This window comes from Amyelois transitella, chromosome 12 (assembly GCF_032362555.1).
Source record: "Amyelois transitella isolate CPQ chromosome 12, ilAmyTran1.1, whole genome shotgun sequence".
Classification (NCBI taxonomy): domain Eukaryota; kingdom Metazoa; phylum Arthropoda; class Insecta; order Lepidoptera; family Pyralidae; genus Amyelois; species Amyelois transitella.
This window is the reverse complement of record NC_083515.1, coordinates 7479362-7498780: the sequence shown is the minus strand read 5'-3', so window position 1 is coordinate 7498780 and position 19419 is coordinate 7479362. Positions and strand designations below refer to the sequence as shown.

The 19419-nt window shown below is 49.0% G+C and overlaps 1 protein-coding gene across 5 annotated transcripts in view; it reads right to left on the bottom strand.

Moving 5' to 3' along the window:
• Window positions 1–19419, bottom strand: part of LOC106142522 (testis-expressed protein 2) — a 30291-nt gene that overhangs the window by 7116 nt on the left and 3756 nt on the right. For 3 of the 5 annotated variants that reach the window (XM_060946762.1, XM_060946763.1, XM_060946765.1), the window contains exons 5-15: window positions 18819–19339; window positions 18653–18740; window positions 18284–18437; window positions 14164–14376; window positions 13236–13306; window positions 12278–12510; window positions 11537–11658; window positions 11011–11167; window positions 10648–10767; window positions 9504–9662; window positions 9030–9219 (exon numbers count right to left, since the gene is read on the bottom strand). In XM_060946762.1, the coding sequence (XP_060802745.1) occupies window positions 9030–9219; window positions 9504–9662; window positions 10648–10767; window positions 11011–11167; window positions 11537–11658; window positions 12278–12510; window positions 13236–13306; window positions 14164–14376; window positions 18284–18437; window positions 18653–18740; window positions 18819–19339 (2028 nt within the window). The remainder of the gene's footprint in view (window positions 1–9029; window positions 9220–9503; window positions 9663–10647; window positions 10768–11010; window positions 11168–11536; window positions 11659–12277; window positions 12511–13235; window positions 13307–14163; window positions 14377–18283; window positions 18438–18652; window positions 18741–18818; window positions 19340–19419) is intronic. The other 2 variants (XM_060946764.1, XM_013344311.2) reach the window with 1 other exon arrangement.

The following is a 19419-nucleotide window of genomic DNA, read 5'->3' as shown; positions in this document are numbered from 1 at the left end:
CCTTCAGCTGCAGCAGGTTGATCTGCGTGAGCAGCGCGATGTGCGCGCCGCCGTCGTAGCGCAGGTCGGCGTCGATCACTCGCTGCAGCCCCGCCACAGTGACACAAGCAGCCACACAACGCCATGCACTCACTCTTCTCCTTCAGCTGCAGCAGGTTGATCTGCGTGAGCAGCGCGATGTGCGCGCCGCCGTCGTAGCGCAGGTCGGCGTCGATCACTCGCTGCAGCCCCGCCACAGTGACACAAGCAGCCACACAACGCCATGCACTCACTCTTCTCCTTCAGCTGCAGCAGGTTGATCTGCGTGAGCAGCGCGATGTGCGCGCCGCCGTCGTAGCGCAGGTCGGCGTCGATCACTCGCTGCAGCCCCGCCACAGTGACACAAGCAGCCACACAACGCCATGCACTCACTCTTCTCCTTCAGCTGCAGCAGGTTGATCTGCGTGAGCAGCGCGATGTGCGCGCCGCCGTCGTAGCGCAGGTCGGCGTCGATCACTCGCTGCAGCCCCGCCACAGTGACACAAGCAGCCACACAACGCCATGCACTCACTCTTCTCCTTCAGCTGCAGCAGGTTGATCTGCGTGAGCAGCGCGATGTGCGCGCCGCCGTCGTAGCGCAGGTCGGCGTCGATCACTCGCTGCAGCCCCGCCACAGTGACACAAGCAGCCACACAACGCCATGCACTCACTCTTCTCCTTCAGCTGCAGCAGGTTGATCTGCGTGAGCAGCGCGATGTGCGCGCCGCCGTCGTAGCGCAGGTCGGCGTCGATCACTCGCTGCAGCCCCGCCACAGTGACACAAGCAGCCACACAACGCCATGCACTCACTCTTCTCCTTCAGCTGCAGCAGGTTGATCTGCGTGAGCAGCGCGATGTGCGCGCCGCCGTCGTAGCGCAGGTCGGCGTCGATCACTCGCTGCAGCCCCGCCACAGTGACACAAGCAGCCACACAACGCCATGCACTCACTCTTCTCCTTCAGCTGCAGCAGGTTGATCTGCGTGAGCAGCGCGATGTGCGCGCCGCCGTCGTAGCGCAGGTCGGCGTCGATCACTCGCTGCAGCCCCGCCACAGTGACACAAGCAGCCACACAACGCCATGCACTCACTCTTCTCCTTCAGCTGCAGCAGGTTGATCTGCGTGAGCAGCGCGATGTGCGCGCCGCCGTCGTAGCGCAGGTCGGCGTCGATCACTCGCTGCAGCCCCGCCACAGTGACACAAGCAGCCACACAACGCCATGCACTCACTCTTCTCCTTCAGCTGCAGCAGGTTGATCTGCGTGAGCAGCGCGATGTGCGCGCCGCCGTCGTAGCGCAGGTCGGCGTCGATCACTCGCTGCAGCCCCGCCACAGTGACACAAGCAGCCACACAACGCCATGCACTCACTCTTCTCCTTCAGCTGCAGCAGGTTGATCTGCGTGAGCAGCGCGATGTGCGCGCCGCCGTCGTAGCGCAGGTCGGCGTCGATCACTCGCTGCAGCCCCGCCACAGTGACACAAGCAGCCACACAACGCCATGCACTCACTCTTCTCCTTCAGCTGCAGCAGGTTGATCTGCGTGAGCAGCGCGATGTGCGCGCCGCCGTCGTAGCGCAGGTCGGCGTCGATCACTCGCTGCAGCCCCGCCACAGTGACACAAGCAGCCACACAACGCCATGCACTCACTCTTCTCCTTCAGCTGCAGCAGGTTGATCTGCGTGAGCAGCGCGATGTGCGCGCCGCCGTCGTAGCGCAGGTCGGCGTCGATCACTCGCTGCAGCCCCGCCACAGTGACACAAGCAGCCACACAACGCCATGCACTCACTCTTCTCCTTCAGCTGCAGCAGGTTGATCTGCGTGAGCAGCGCGATGTGCGCGCCGCCGTCGTAGCGCAGGTCGGCGTCGATCACTCGCTGCAGCCCCGCCACAGTGACACAAGCAGCCACACAACGCCATGCACTCACTCTTCTCCTTCAGCTGCAGCAGGTTGATCTGCGTGAGCAGCGCGATGTGCGCGCCGCCGTCGTAGCGCAGGTCGGCGTCGATCACTCGCTGCAGCCCCGCCACAGTGACACAAGCAGCCACACAACGCCATGCACTCACTCTTCTCCTTCAGCTGCAGCAGGTTGATCTGCGTGAGCAGCGCGATGTGCGCGCCGCCGTCGTAGCGCAGGTCGGCGTCGATCACTCGCTGCAGCCCCGCCACAGTGACACAAGCAGCCACACAACGCCATGCACTCACTCTTCTCCTTCAGCTGCAGCAGGTTGATCTGCGTGAGCAGCGCGATGTGCGCGCCGCCGTCGTAGCGCAGGTCGGCGTCGATCACTCGCTGCAGCCCCGCCACAGTGACACAAGCAGCCACACAACGCCATGCACTCACTCTTCTCCTTCAGCTGCAGCAGGTTGATCTGCGTGAGCAGCGCGATGTGCGCGCCGCCGTCGTAGCGCAGGTCGGCGTCGATCACTCGCTGCAGCCCCGCCACAGTGACACAAGCAGCCACACAACGCCATGCACTCACTCTTCTCCTTCAGCTGCAGCAGGTTGATCTGCGTGAGCAGCGCGATGTGCGCGCCGCCGTCGTAGCGCAGGTCGGCGTCGATCACTCGCTGCAGCCCCGCCACAGTGACACAAGCAGCCACACAACGCCATGCACTCACTCTTCTCCTTCAGCTGCAGCAGGTTGATCTGCGTGAGCAGCGCGATGTGCGCGCCGCCGTCGTAGCGCAGGTCGGCGTCGATCACTCGCTGCAGCCCCGCCACAGTGACACAAGCAGCCACACAACGCCATGCACTCACTCTTCTCCTTCAGCTGCAGCAGGTTGATCTGCGTGAGCAGCGCGATGTGCGCGCCGCCGTCGTAGCGCAGGTCGGCGTCGATCACTCGCTGCAGCCCCGCCACAGTGACACAAGCAGCCACACAACGCCATGCACTCACTCTTCTCCTTCAGCTGCAGCAGGTTGATCTGCGTGAGCAGCGCGATGTGCGCGCCGCCGTCGTAGCGCAGGTCGGCGTCGATCACTCGCTGCAGCCCCGCCACAGTGACACAAGCAGCCACACAACGCCATGCACTCACTCTTCTCCTTCAGCTGCAGCAGGTTGATCTGCGTGAGCAGCGCGATGTGCGCGCCGCCGTCGTAGCGCAGGTCGGCGTCGATCACTCGCTGCAGCCCCGCCACAGTGACACAAGCAGCCACACAACGCCATGCACTCACTCTTCTCCTTCAGCTGCAGCAGGTTGATCTGCGTGAGCAGCGCGATGTGCGCGCCGCCGTCGTAGCGCAGGTCGGCGTCGATCACTCGCTGCAGCCCCGCCACAGTGACACAAGCAGCCACACAACGCCATGCACTCACTCTTCTCCTTCAGCTGCAGCAGGTTGATCTGCGTGAGCAGCGCGATGTGCGCGCCGCCGTCGTAGCGCAGGTCGGCGTCGATCACTCGCTGCAGCCCCGCCACAGTGACACAAGCAGCCACACAACGCCATGCACTCACTCTTCTCCTTCAGCTGCAGCAGGTTGATCTGCGTGAGCAGCGCGATGTGCGCGCCGCCGTCGTAGCGCAGGTCGGCGTCGATCACTCGCTGCAGCCCCGCCACAGTGACACAAGCAGCCACACAACGCCATGCACTCACTCTTCTCCTTCAGCTGCAGCAGGTTGATCTGCGTGAGCAGCGCGATGTGCGCGCCGCCGTCGTAGCGCAGGTCGGCGTCGATCACTCGCTGCAGCCCCGCCACAGTGACACAAGCAGCCACACAACGCCATGCACTCACTCTTCTCCTTCAGCTGCAGCAGGTTGATCTGCGTGAGCAGCGCGATGTGCGCGCCGCCGTCGTAGCGCAGGTCGGCGTCGATCACTCGCTGCAGCCCCGCCACAGTGACACAAGCAGCCACACAACGCCATGCACTCACTCTTCTCCTTCAGCTGCAGCAGGTTGATCTGCGTGAGCAGCGCGATGTGCGCGCCGCCGTCGTAGCGCAGGTCGGCGTCGATCACTCGCTGCAGCCCCGCCACAGTGACACAAGCAGCCACACAACGCCATGCACTCACTCTTCTCCTTCAGCTGCAGCAGGTTGATCTGCGTGAGCAGCGCGATGTGCGCGCCGCCGTCGTAGCGCAGGTCGGCGTCGATCACTCGCTGCAGCCCCGCCACAGTGACACAAGCAGCCACACAACGCCATGCACTCACTCTTCTCCTTCAGCTGCAGCAGGTTGATCTGCGTGAGCAGCGCGATGTGCGCGCCGCCGTCGTAGCGCAGGTCGGCGTCGATCACTCGCTGCAGCCCCGCCACAGTGACACAAGCAGCCACACAACGCCATGCACTCACTCTTCTCCTTCAGCTGCAGCAGGTTGATCTGCGTGAGCAGCGCGATGTGCGCGCCGCCGTCGTAGCGCAGGTCGGCGTCGATCACTCGCTGCAGCCCCGCCACAGTGACACAAGCAGCCACACAACGCCATGCACTCACTCTTCTCCTTCAGCTGCAGCAGGTTGATCTGCGTGAGCAGCGCGATGTGCGCGCCGCCGTCGTAGCGCAGGTCGGCGTCGATCACTCGCTGCAGCCCCGCCACAGTGACACAAGCAGCCACACAACGCCATGCACTCACTCTTCTCCTTCAGCTGCAGCAGGTTGATCTGCGTGAGCAGCGCGATGTGCGCGCCGCCGTCGTAGCGCAGGTCGGCGTCGATCACTCGCTGCAGCCCCGCCACAGTGACACAAGCAGCCACACAACGCCATGCACTCACTCTTCTCCTTCAGCTGCAGCAGGTTGATCTGCGTGAGCAGCGCGATGTGCGCGCCGCCGTCGTAGCGCAGGTCGGCGTCGATCACTCGCTGCAGCCCCGCCACAGTGACACAAGCAGCCACACAACGCCATGCACTCACTCTTCTCCTTCAGCTGCAGCAGGTTGATCTGCGTGAGCAGCGCGATGTGCGCGCCGCCGTCGTAGCGCAGGTCGGCGTCGATCACTCGCTGCAGCCCCGCCACAGTGACACAAGCAGCCACACAACGCCATGCACTCACTCTTCTCCTTCAGCTGCAGCAGGTTGATCTGCGTGAGCAGCGCGATGTGCGCGCCGCCGTCGTAGCGCAGGTCGGCGTCGATCACTCGCTGCAGCCCCGCCACAGTGACACAAGCAGCCACACAACGCCATGCACTCACTCTTCTCCTTCAGCTGCAGCAGGTTGATCTGCGTGAGCAGCGCGATGTGCGCGCCGCCGTCGTAGCGCAGGTCGGCGTCGATCACTCGCTGCAGCCCCGCCACAGTGACACAAGCAGCCACACAACGCCATGCACTCACTCTTCTCCTTCAGCTGCAGCAGGTTGATCTGCGTGAGCAGCGCGATGTGCGCGCCGCCGTCGTAGCGCAGGTCGGCGTCGATCACTCGCTGCAGCCCCGCCACAGTGACACAAGCAGCCACACAACGCCATGCACTCACTCTTCTCCTTCAGCTGCAGCAGGTTGATCTGCGTGAGCAGCGCGATGTGCGCGCCGCCGTCGTAGCGCAGGTCGGCGTCGATCACTCGCTGCAGCCCCGCCACAGTGACACAAGCAGCCACACAACGCCATGCACTCACTCTTCTCCTTCAGCTGCAGCAGGTTGATCTGCGTGAGCAGCGCGATGTGCGCGCCGCCGTCGTAGCGCAGGTCGGCGTCGATCACTCGCTGCAGCCCCGCCACAGTGACACAAGCAGCCACACAACGCCATGCACTCACTCTTCTCCTTCAGCTGCAGCAGGTTGATCTGCGTGAGCAGCGCGATGTGCGCGCCGCCGTCGTAGCGCAGGTCGGCGTCGATCACTCGCTGCAGCCCCGCCACAGTGACACAAGCAGCCACACAACGCCATGCACTCACTCTTCTCCTTCAGCTGCAGCAGGTTGATCTGCGTGAGCAGCGCGATGTGCGCGCCGCCGTCGTAGCGCAGGTCGGCGTCGATCACTCGCTGCAGCCCCGCCACAGTGACACAAGCAGCCACACAACGCCATGCACTCACTCTTCTCCTTCAGCTGCAGCAGGTTGATCTGCGTGAGCAGCGCGATGTGCGCGCCGCCGTCGTAGCGCAGGTCGGCGTCGATCACTCGCTGCAGCCCCGCCACAGTGACACAAGCAGCCACACAACGCCATGCACTCACTCTTCTCCTTCAGCTGCAGCAGGTTGATCTGCGTGAGCAGCGCGATGTGCGCGCCGCCGTCGTAGCGCAGGTCGGCGTCGATCACTCGCTGCAGCCCCGCCACAGTGACACAAGCAGCCACACAACGCCATGCACTCACTCTTCTCCTTCAGCTGCAGCAGGTTGATCTGCGTGAGCAGCGCGATGTGCGCGCCGCCGTCGTAGCGCAGGTCGGCGTCGATCACTCGCTGCAGCCCCGCCACAGTGACACAAGCAGCCACACAACGCCATGCACTCACTCTTCTCCTTCAGCTGCAGCAGGTTGATCTGCGTGAGCAGCGCGATGTGCGCGCCGCCGTCGTAGCGCAGGTCGGCGTCGATCACTCGCTGCAGCCCCGCCACAGTGACACAAGCAGCCACACAACGCCATGCACTCACTCTTCTCCTTCAGCTGCAGCAGGTTGATCTGCGTGAGCAGCGCGATGTGCGCGCCGCCGTCGTAGCGCAGGTCGGCGTCGATCACTCGCTGCAGCCCCGCCACAGTGACACAAGCAGCCACACAACGCCATGCACTCACTCTTCTCCTTCAGCTGCAGCAGGTTGATCTGCGTGAGCAGCGCGATGTGCGCGCCGCCGTCGTAGCGCAGGTCGGCGTCGATCACTCGCTGCAGCCCCGCCACAGTGACACAAGCAGCCACACAACGCCATGCACTCACTCTTCTCCTTCAGCTGCAGCAGGTTGATCTGCGTGAGCAGCGCGATGTGCGCGCCGCCGTCGTAGCGCAGGTCGGCGTCGATCACTCGCTGCAGCCCCGCCACAGTGACACAAGCAGCCACACAACGCCATGCACTCACTCTTCTCCTTCAGCTGCAGCAGGTTGATCTGCGTGAGCAGCGCGATGTGCGCGCCGCCGTCGTAGCGCAGGTCGGCGTCGATCACTCGCTGCAGCCCCGCCACAGTGACACAAGCAGCCACACAACGCCATGCACTCACTCTTCTCCTTCAGCTGCAGCAGGTTGATCTGCGTGAGCAGCGCGATGTGCGCGCCGCCGTCGTAGCGCAGGTCGGCGTCGATCACTCGCTGCAGCCCCGCCACAGTGACACAAGCAGCCACACAACGCCATGCACTCACTCTTCTCCTTCAGCTGCAGCAGGTTGATCTGCGTGAGCAGCGCGATGTGCGCGCCGCCGTCGTAGCGCAGGTCGGCGTCGATCACTCGCTGCAGCCCCGCCACAGTGACACAAGCAGCCACACAACGCCATGCACTCACTCTTCTCCTTCAGCTGCAGCAGGTTGATCTGCGTGAGCAGCGCGATGTGCGCGCCGCCGTCGTAGCGCAGGTCGGCGTCGATCACTCGCTGCAGCCCCGCCACAGTGACACAAGCAGCCACACAACGCCATGCACTCACTCTTCTCCTTCAGCTGCAGCAGGTTGATCTGCGTGAGCAGCGCGATGTGCGCGCCGCCGTCGTAGCGCAGGTCGGCGTCGATCACTCGCTGCAGCCCCGCCACAGTGACACAAGCAGCCACACAACGCCATGCACTCACTCTTCTCCTTCAGCTGCAGCAGGTTGATCTGCGTGAGCAGCGCGATGTGCGCGCCGCCGTCGTAGCGCAGGTCGGCGTCGATCACTCGCTGCAGCCCCGCCACAGTGACACAAGCAGCCACACAACGCCATGCACTCACTCTTCTCCTTCAGCTGCAGCAGGTTGATCTGCGTGAGCAGCGCGATGTGCGCGCCGCCGTCGTAGCGCAGGTCGGCGTCGATCACTCGCTGCAGCCCCGCCACAGTGACACAAGCAGCCACACAACGCCATGCACTCACTCTTCTCCTTCAGCTGCAGCAGGTTGATCTGCGTGAGCAGCGCGATGTGCGCGCCGCCGTCGTAGCGCAGGTCGGCGTCGATCACTCGCTGCAGCCCCGCCACAGTGACACAAGCAGCCACACAACGCCATGCACTCACTCTTCTCCTTCAGCTGCAGCAGGTTGATCTGCGTGAGCAGCGCGATGTGCGCGCCGCCGTCGTAGCGCAGGTCGGCGTCGATCACTCGCTGCAGCCCCGCCACAGTGACACAAGCAGCCACACAACGCCATGCACTCACTCTTCTCCTTCAGCTGCAGCAGGTTGATCTGCGTGAGCAGCGCGATGTGCGCGCCGCCGTCGTAGCGCAGGTCGGCGTCGATCACTCGCTGCAGCCCCGCCACAGTGACACAAGCAGCCACACAACGCCATGCACTCACTCTTCTCCTTCAGCTGCAGCAGGTTGATCTGCGTGAGCAGCGCGATGTGCGCGCCGCCGTCGTAGCGCAGGTCGGCGTCGATCACTCGCTGCAGCCCCGCCACAGTGACACAAGCAGCCACACAACGCCATGCACTCACTCTTCTCCTTCAGCTGCAGCAGGTTGATCTGCGTGAGCAGCGCGATGTGCGCGCCGCCGTCGTAGCGCAGGTCGGCGTCGATCACTCGCTGCAGCCCCGCCACAGTGACACAAGCAGCCACACAACGCCATGCACTCACTCTTCTCCTTCAGCTGCAGCAGGTTGATCTGCGTGAGCAGCGCGATGTGCGCGCCGCCGTCGTAGCGCAGGTCGGCGTCGATCACTCGCTGCAGCCCCGCCACAGTGACACAAGCAGCCACACAACGCCATGCACTCACTCTTCTCCTTCAGCTGCAGCAGGTTGATCTGCGTGAGCAGCGCGATGTGCGCGCCGCCGTCGTAGCGCAGGTCGGCGTCGATCACTCGCTGCAGCCCCGCCACAGTGACACAAGCAGCCACACAACGCCATGCACTCACTCTTCTCCTTCAGCTGCAGCAGGTTGATCTGCGTGAGCAGCGCGATGTGCGCGCCGCCGTCGTAGCGCAGGTCGGCGTCGATCACTCGCTGCAGCCCCGCCACAGTGACACAAGCAGCCACACAACGCCATGCACTCACTCTTCTCCTTCAGCTGCAGCAGGTTGATCTGCGTGAGCAGCGCGATGTGCGCGCCGCCGTCGTAGCGCAGGTCGGCGTCGATCCACACGCCGCGCGCGTCGGCCTGCGGCGGCCACACGCGCGCCAGCACGGGGCACGCGCCGCGCAGCGACACCTCGCGGACGCACAGCGGGGACATGAACGAGGGCAGCTGATGGACAAATCAATATGTGATTAAATTGAGAGCAACTGACAGCCGATACTACTGGGTTTCGGAAGCCTTAATGTGTCATGTTTATTTCTTGGCACATGTAGAAAACTCTTTACATTTGTTCTTCTCGAATCTTCATTTCCCTTAATTCGCGTGATATTTTCCTGCGCAACGCTGCATCATGTCATGTGTAAAATATATACGGAAATCCAACGTTAAGTGTTTATTCTTTAAGAGTAAAACAATCATTATTTCTATGCTATACAGAAAACAACAGTAGTTACCTTGAGTGTGTTCAACTTCCTCTGTATCCTGTTCTGCAGCCGGGCGATGGTAACCGAGTCGGACATGACGTCGTACATGAGCCTCGCGAGCACCGTGTTCACCCACGACACCTCGGCGGGAAGCATGCGGCATTCGCACGTCGGCGATTGGCTTTTACTCTGTCACATTATAAATCGAGTTAATATATATTAATTAATAGTATTCAAAAAAAAGATTTATTGTGAACTTTCAACTCAATTCAATAGCATTAAAATATTGGAGAAGTAGGATTTGTTAAATATGTTGTCCTGGTGGTGAGAAGTACATGCACCGGAATATCAATATTTAGCCAATTGCATTTACACGCCATGCGCGTTTTTCTCAGATTTCACATTCAATTAGCGAACTTGATAATTTTTATTTGTTAGAAATTCTAAAAAAAAATTACTTAATTTTAACTATATTTACTACGGACCATAGACTAGAAACTTACATGTACATTGTTTATGTTTTGACACTTAGAAATAAAATATACGAGTATCCACGTGCGTAAGTTCTACTTGAAATAATTATTTAATATACACTGCTGCTGTAATTGTACTTCTAGTGATTTCAACATAATATCTCAATAATGTTTAAATACTTTAGGTTCACTAACATTTAACCACAAGAACTAAACGATTTACGCATGGGGTATTTATTTTTTAATTTATTCCTTATAAAAGTAAACAACATTATAATTGCGAACATCAGATTTCCTCTTCTTCTTCTGAGACCGCTGCCTCGGCGAGGGCTCAAGCTGACACGTCACGCCCACGTCCGAGGTCTGTTTGAACGACTGGTCGTGGGTCTGTCACAAATACTACTTATGAATGACCAGCTATTTTTTGCGGCTTCGTTTCTCGTTTTCAGAGTAGTCAATCGCAAGTACTTCGGATTCTTAACTGGTAACTTGCAATTTTTTGGCTAAAAGTAGTTACTACAAAAGTTACCCAACAATTTCTCCAGTTGATATCCCGTTTGAGCAGTTTATTATTGAAAAATATTAAGAGCAATAATTGATACATTTATTCATTTAGATTCGCTTCGTGTGAAAACCTAACTTACCAATTCTGGATTGCCAATATTCGAGTAACAATTTCACTATAAACATAACATTCTCACCTGTATAATTTTCAAGATATACGGCCAGAAATTCTTCTCACACTTATCCATGTCAAAGGGCGTAGGAGTGGGAGACGCCGATAACGGTACGCCCTCTAATACTGATTCGTTGCTCTTATTCTGCAATATGTGAAGGGGAATGTTTGAAAATGGAAGATTCTGTTTCTACGTTATATTTTATTACGACATAAGGGAAGATTTGACATAAGAGAAGGTTTGCTTCGATTTGACGAATTTTGATTCGATGGCTCAAAAATACAAGTGCATAATATCGATTAACGTATAAGGCTAATAATGTTTTGTCACCCAGGCCTTTAGCAACATTGCCATTTTACAACGTAGATATTCTGATGGACATAATACCGGCTTAGTGAAGGAGATGGAGCTGGCGTCAGTGACCTTGTAGACCACCTGCTCTGAGGCGTCCTTGTCCGCGGGCTCGCTGGCGGACTTCTCCTCGGCCGAGGATATGTCGGCAGACGCGTTCGCTTCCGATATCGCCGTGGATAGACGACGGAACCTAAATAAACATATACTTATAGATAGAATACCCTTTGACCACAAAACATAATATATAATTGTAATTAAATTGGTTTGGACCTTTAATATAGATTTTTTTATGAGTGCGTTTGTTCCCAAGTCTAAGTTACACCTACATACAAATAATGACGTATGTATCTCTTACTGGGTAGATGGAGCTGATAGTCTTAAAAGGACTGAAAGGCCACATTCAGCTGTATAGCTTAATCTAAGTGATATTCTGTGGCTTCAATAATGCTTATTTACTGTTGCCTTGTTTTCTTGACTAATTTATGTTCGAATATTGTTTTGACATGACTTTGCATGTTAATTGAACTGTCTCCTATTGGCTGGTAATACTACAACTCACCATTCAATCTTGTCTCTGCCTGTTCGGGTGAATAGATACAAATGCGAATGTTTGTCTCTGGATTGTTTGACGTGCACGCTCCATTCGCCTTCCGCCATTCCCTCGGGACCCGTTTCAGCCTCCTTTAACAGATATAAGTTAATTTTTAGACCACTTATTTCTACCATTATGAGTTCTAAGCGGTGAACGATATGACTGCACTTTACTATAGTTATTAACGTATATTGGTATATAACTTCCCAAAGTTGCAGTGTAAGGTCATCCAAATAAACACGCTTTTAAAGGTGTTTCCTAAACTGGGTATAAACCATGTTAATTTTTGTTTTGTTTAAAATAATAATAAATAACATCTTTGAAAACAAAGTTAAAAGAGACAGACTACTCAACAAAAGCGCTTAGTCAATGAAGCAAAAATTTGTATTTTTAGGTGAAAGTTTGTTGAAAAATTTATCAGTATATTATGAAAATTTCCAAAACATGCTGGATACATTATTAGTCCTGCAAAATTATTCAAAATATACTCCCTACAAGCTGCGCTAGCTAATATGTTAATAGACATTACAATAAATAGTGAAATTAATGGTTAATCAAACGATAAATTTTAACGTCTTTACAAAAATATGAATGAAGCTACTTTTTAACTGGTGAACTGAGCAAGTGATTCGATTAATCATATCATATATACAATACCCCGAGCCCGTGACGTCACATCCCACATGCGATAAAATCAGGTGCACTTACTTTCTTCGCTACCATGCAGGACTTTTTACTCACTGCTTCTTCCAGGCATTCCTTTATCCTGGACAGCTCGCTTTCATCCAACTCTTCATCCTCTTCTTTGGTGCTAGTAACAGATTTTGTGGATAAATCGGCTTCTGCGTCATGGAAAGGCTCCTCAGGTTTTTCTGACTGCGTGACTTGCGTTTGACTCTCAACAGGTTCAGTAGTTGTGGGTACGTTGTCTGGTTTCTTATCTACGATAGAAGAACAATAATTGGAGTTTTATGTCTTGGAATACTAACTGAAATTTAACATTATATACTTGCTTTCATCCATACATAGAGGGCAGGTTGGTAATACGAAAAAATAATTATAACATTATAATATCGACATATCATAGTGTATAAATTGCAAAGCATTGTCCTAATAAAACTCATATTACTATTGTTAAATTCGATGACTCGACTGTTATTGCATAATATTATGACAATTAGGCGTGGTCATATATCTTTCCCCATAACTTTACCGCATACATTACTGAACATGGTAGACCCCTTGTCCTCCCAACAAACGCCAGGACTAAGATTATGTATGCTGCTTCACACTAACAAGCTTACATCTCAATTTAGCAACATTATTATTTTATTTTCTATTCCTTTTTGTTTTTACGGGACAAATTACACAGATTGTGTTAGCCCCAAAGTAAATTCGAGTTATTATTTAATGATAAGGTCGTCTTTTGGTAATCTTTGAATTTGAATTTTGACCTTGTGCGCAATTAGGAGTTATTTATGAAATGTAGTTGCATGCAGTGCAAATTTAAGTTAAGTGTTAAAGTATAAAGGATTGTGTAACACCTTCCTTTATATTTATGTACACATGGAAGTGCAGATAATGATGATTAAATATAAAAAAAAAGTTTTATTAGAACAATGCTTCCGAAATACAGATGTTATGGGAAGTGTCAAGGGTAATTTACCTCTATGTATTTTTCTAACGAATCTGTGACGAAGCCCTTCTTTACCTGTTTCACTATCGGTATGCGTTATACTGAAATCAAATTAAAATATTAGTTCAAAACTTTAATCAAAATCGAAAATTGTTTGCATAATATTCAAAATAATGAACAATTTATTATGTAAGGCCCATCACTATAATGATCGATAACAATGGTTCCGCCTGATAACTTAAGGAAAACTTCCCTTAAACATATTATTGGCGTTTACTACTTAGGCTAGCATCGCATAACTGATCACAAACTGGATGGCTCATAAAATCGATAAACAATAACCATATAAACTCAGCGGCTGGTCACTCTCACAAAACATAAATGACGCAGAATGGTTCCTTATGTAAATCTACAAGGTTGTTAATAATCAACATTTACCTTCTTAAAGCTTCTTAAATTAAGTGTTATAAAGAATGATTGCTCTTTGTGATCTTTTCCACTTTTGGATCACAGGCAGAAAAGTCGCGGCAAACATATTGTAGTACGCTGAAGAAATGCATACATACACATAACAACATAACTCGTGTATAAAGAAACAACAAACAATCTCAACTAGTAAAAATAAACAAACAAATGAAAATAGAGTGTCTATTTTGTACATAGTTTATTTTGTGTAACTATCCACTGTCCGCTCTATAAATAAATGTGTCATTGGTCTAATGTAATAAAACACCTCTGGAACTGTAACAAACGGATCGAAATGAAAGTAAACCGGTTGTTGTGCCATATAATACGTCCTATTAAATACGTTCATAAAACTTACTTTTCATCTTAATATTTAAAAAATGGACACCAACTGACTGATTGACTGACATATAAATGCGGATTTTTTTTAATTACGCGATCGAAGACGCTACATTACTCAAGTGAACTAACTAGTGTGTTCATCAAAACATACCTTTTCTCCCTCCTCCTCCAAATAAACTTCCTCTTCTTCTCCGGGCTGGTATTCGTCTCTGCTGTCTCCATCTCGTGCGGCTGTTCCTTACTATTCTTGTCCGTGACTTGTTCGGAATTCCTCTTATCGCCTAAACCATTTTCTTTCTCCAATACTTGAATCTTCTCACTCTCGCTTAGTATTATGCAGATAGGGTATTTTTTACTCCATTGTCTAGAACAAAAAATCGTTTATTCGCAAATTTTTACAGACCCAGACTTGATTATGACGACTTTAATATTAGAAATTATTTCAAAATTTCAAAAACTTGTAAACTTTTCATACTTTTGGAAAATTCCTACCTGACAAAAACCATGTTCTGTAACAGTTTAGTCAGGTAGTTTCCGTATACATTAAATTATTACTTGTCGACCTTGTTCTATTTGGTATTTAGAAACAAAAAATAAAAGGTCATATATATATTTTCTTATTTCCGTTTGTAAACAAAATATGTCATAAATTTTCAATTGATTTGAACATCAGGACATGGGTTCAAATACCGCGGGAATCAAAGCTTGGAATTATTTCAATTATTTTAAGCCTGAGGCTAGAGTTCTCTAATCATATGAAAAGAAGGATGATTCCGTTATTCGCCTTTATACGCTACTTAGGTATTTAAATAAATGTTTATAATTCCGATGCCTTGAGAGGTAGTAGGTATATTGCAACCATATTCAAATAATAAATGATTATTTATTTTCATATTATGCTTTGGCTGGCTGGCTGGCTTTCTAAGATTCTCTTTCCTAAGATTGGTCCTGATCCATTTGTGTTACGGTATAAATTCAGACAGCAGTAGCTCTATATTAAAACCAGTAACTTAATTGTCATATACCTACACAATCATTATTATTTTGTATGAAACTTTGTTATCATAACTGCGAATTCAAATTTCAGTATACAGCTCACTATTAATCTTCCGTCCTTGACCAACCGCTTATTTCGTCACATAAAGAAGAACCTAATCGGTCTCAATAGACGCTCGATCGGGTCGTCCGATGTTGATACCAATAGACAGGTCAATAACCTTGTATTCGGCTAAGACATGGCTTAGTGTTTTTGTCTAATCAAGGTCTTTGACTGGATTTAGTCTATGTTCTTATAAATTGGATTAAGTAGAACAAAGTATGTATGTAAAAAAATATTATGTAAAAAGGGAAAGGTTCGAATCCCACATCGGCCAATGTGTACCAATGACTATTTCTAAGTTATGTGCATTAGTTTGAATACTAACCAATGCTCTTACGTTGAGAGAAAACATCGTGAAGGAACCTGCACATTCAGGCAACTGAATGTTCAATCATGATCGATCCAATACGGATTAGTTTCCCCTACAAAGGTTGCGGAGGTCGGACGGGAGTCACTTGGTGCAAAAACCTGACTTACCCAATCCAGGATCCATGGTCAAAGGATCGTCTCTAGAGTAGTGAAGATGCAATCGGGCCTTAAACCAGAAAAAAGAATATATGACTAGAGCCTGGTAAAACCTCGGGGAATCACATGATAAGCTTCGAACGTGGATTAAAGGAATTAGACGAATGTACCTTGATCTAATCGGGGATGCTTGGCACATGGTCAGGTCTAATTTACTAAGGGAACATTCGACGATCTTGAATGTAGAGAATTATGAAAGTGGATGAAGCGAAAGTAATATGCAGTATGCAAGAACCGTGGCAAGTAAAAAGGTGTAGGTATTCTTTGCTTGCCCTTCCAGGAAATATGCATGATTTTGTGTTTGTATGTTAATTATAGAGTACCTACTTATCGACTAAATTATAAATAATTAAGAAATGTTAATCAATATCGGTCCAGTTATCTATAATAGAAATAATGGAAATAATGAAAAATGTTATAGAAACGGGAAAATTATTCATCCTTGAGGGCTTCAATGATGCCCAAAATAACTATTCCACGTGGACGAAATCGCGGGCACAGCTAGTTTTAAGTATACAAACAAACAAAAATACTGTGTAAAATTTCTTAAGAGTGTCATTGAACTAAAAGTTTTCGGTTGACTGAAGAAATCTGATAAACTGTGATTAATGAATCTTGATAGCATTAATCGTTCAATGAACTGTAAAATGCTTGACAACCATATTACGAGAATAAAGGAATTTACATATGCATGCCTCGTATGAGATCAATAAGTTTCCATTTTGCATCTCCCAACTAATAATGAAGATATTATTAAATTTTGAATATACGAGTAGTAGGCTAGTAGTTCTTTTTTTATTATACCTGTGTTTCATTTATTTAATACTTCAATAAATAAAGAAGTATCCGCAATCAAAAAAGGATTTTAAACTAGCAACATTTCAAGGCGAGGGCTAACCAACCACCATGTATATAAAACTCTATCTATATATATAAAACACTTCCGTTACTGAGTGACTGACTGACAGACAACGCACAGTCGAAACTACTGGTCGTAGACAGCTGAAATTTGGAATGTAGGTTCCTTGGGATATGTAGGGGAGCACTAAGAAAGGATTTTTGGAAATTCAACCCCCAAGGGGGGGAAAAGGGGTAAAAACGTTTCTATGAAAAATCTTATTCCTTGGGTTTATAAACTTGAAACTTGGCATGAACTCGTACATAGGCAAGTAAATATGTTTGACATTATAAGTTTTTTCAAACTACCCTCCAATCGTGATTTAGGGGGTGCGATTGGGTGACTGATTTATTATCGCACAGCCGAAACCGCTCGGTATAGGAGTCTGAGATTTTGAACAGAGGTTCCTTTAGTAACATAAGTGAGCACTAAGAAGGGATTTTTGAAATGTCAACCCCCAAGGGGGGGAAACGGGATAAACTGAGCCGGGGCTGCGGGAAAGTTCTAACGAGATACCGTGGCCCCGGAACGCAAAGGGCAACTGAAGGAACGAGGTGGGTTTTAGTCAGTAAAAGTCTGACACTCCCTTCCGTTCCACCCAGAGCGGGAGAGGTCATTTGATGATTTCCCATCCTTAAAAAAAAAGACTTTGTATGACAACTTTCAGTCGTTTCTTTAACATACATAATAACATACATAATTATGTACATACATGCATAACATTAATAACATCACGCCTTTAAATCCCTATTTTGTGTTAACACTACCCATACAAACAGCTAAAAGGAAACAAGTGAAGAGACGAAATTTGTCCGCATCCATTTTCACCTAAATTCTTAACGTTAATGAGATTTACTTTTTATTATCAGGTCAATCTTATAACCTCACATGTACGTATAACTTCGTAAGAATTTTCTTTCAACTCCTAACCGTTGAGGAGTGGTACCTTCCATCATCAGCTCATTCACATGGGATGATGACTATCAGAAGCAAATACTTAAACAGATCTATGAAATTGTCAAAAACGTAATTGCCTGTAAAACACATGTAATCGATAAACTCCGAAACTACTGAATCGATTTCAAACATTCACCATTAGAAAGCTACATCATCCCTGAGTAACACAGGCTATATTTAATTCCAGTTGTAAAAAGATTTCAGCCTGTAGAAGAAAAAGCCCTGTCGAGATCATTAAAAAACGCTATATATAACCGAATTACACGTGGGCGAAGCCGCGGGCGGAAAGCTAGTTTTTTCATAAAAACATAACGAGTTCTTCGAATCTCGTGACTATTGACTCAGTCTACCCCGAAAGAGATAGAGATACTAACTAAAGTCTACAATTCATTAATTCCGAACTGTAAATATAAGTTTAAGTACTGGGTCAGCTAATTAGGCAAGTACAGTTGCTAACAACAGCACAAACCACTTAATTAGGCAGTTTTATGAACCACTTATCAGCACTAAAACTATAGCCCTAACTTAATATTCGTCACGAATACCCGTGATCAAAATAAATTAAGGTCAATTATACGTACCAAATATCAAATAGTATACATTATTAACAAATGTAAGTATCAGAATTATGTAATAACGGATTAAATTAGCTTATCTAATGACAATATTAATTTCTAAGTCCCGGTTACTGGAGAGGAGCCCGGATCCGTCTTGAACTTATATTGGAATAGAAAGTACACATTGTATAGTATATGGAATAATTATTACATAGAAATAAAATAAGTATGTTACCTTCTCCTTACGAGTCCTTTTGGCAACAATATAACCCTAGCTCCAGTCAAATTGTACAGCCTGTGTTGATAAAATATAACATTTTCTATCTTCTCGTCCCATAGCGCTTTCTTTGGCACCTTCGTCGTCGTATAGGACAACCTCAAGTTACAACCTGCGCAAGATTACTTGTCTTATCAATCAGGAAATCACAGTGGATTTACATTGTACTATTTTTGCATCTTACAAATCAGGAAATTATTGTTATACATTGGACTACAATTGAACTTCAAACTTAAGAGCATAAAATTATCAAAATTTAATGAATACAGATATGTCAACCACATATTATAAGGAAAATTTATTTATAACAAGAACAATTATTATTACCTTCTAGTTTCATAAACGCTGAAGTCGTTTTGGTTATAGTGTAGGTATAAGGATCATAGTCTGGAAATCTATAATGATTGATCCAGCCCTAAAAGAAAAATCAGTGTTTAATAATAAAGCTCACTCCGGAAGAATAAAAAATACTTCTTTAATACCAAAAACCTACCTCATATTTCTTTAAAGGTGTATGTTCTTTGACTGATGGTATTGTATATGTAACAGGAGTCATACTACTGCGCTTCAACTGGAAGAAGCTGCTCTTGGGGTCATCACTAAAGTAGGTATCCATCAGCCACTGCTTAAAGTTACTTGAAAAACTAAAGAACCACAGCCCCAATAGGAAACCATTCCAAATATTCCATTTAGGGAATAGAATGAAGTTTACGAACAATAAAAACGTTAAGAAATACATAGAAAAATTGAAAAAATAAGTCTTCTGTTCAGGTGTTTGCATAGTTTTTAAGTTGCTTTTGCTCGGGGGTAATCCGAAATTAGTTGGAGAGTCCCTGGAAGGTAATGATGGCGGATTTTTGTCAACATGTTGGTGAATATTTGGGTTATCTGATTCTACGTGTGAATTCGTATAGCCGTCCAATGTGTCTTCTAACGCTTCTACACCAGACTCCACTTCCAACATGTTACTGTCATTCAAAAAATCCTTAGACATATCAGCTGAGTCACTGTGTGCTGTAATCAAAATTGGACTTTAGGAAGTTGTTCTTAAGATATAATATTGTTTGTATGTTATATTTTATTTATCAACACAC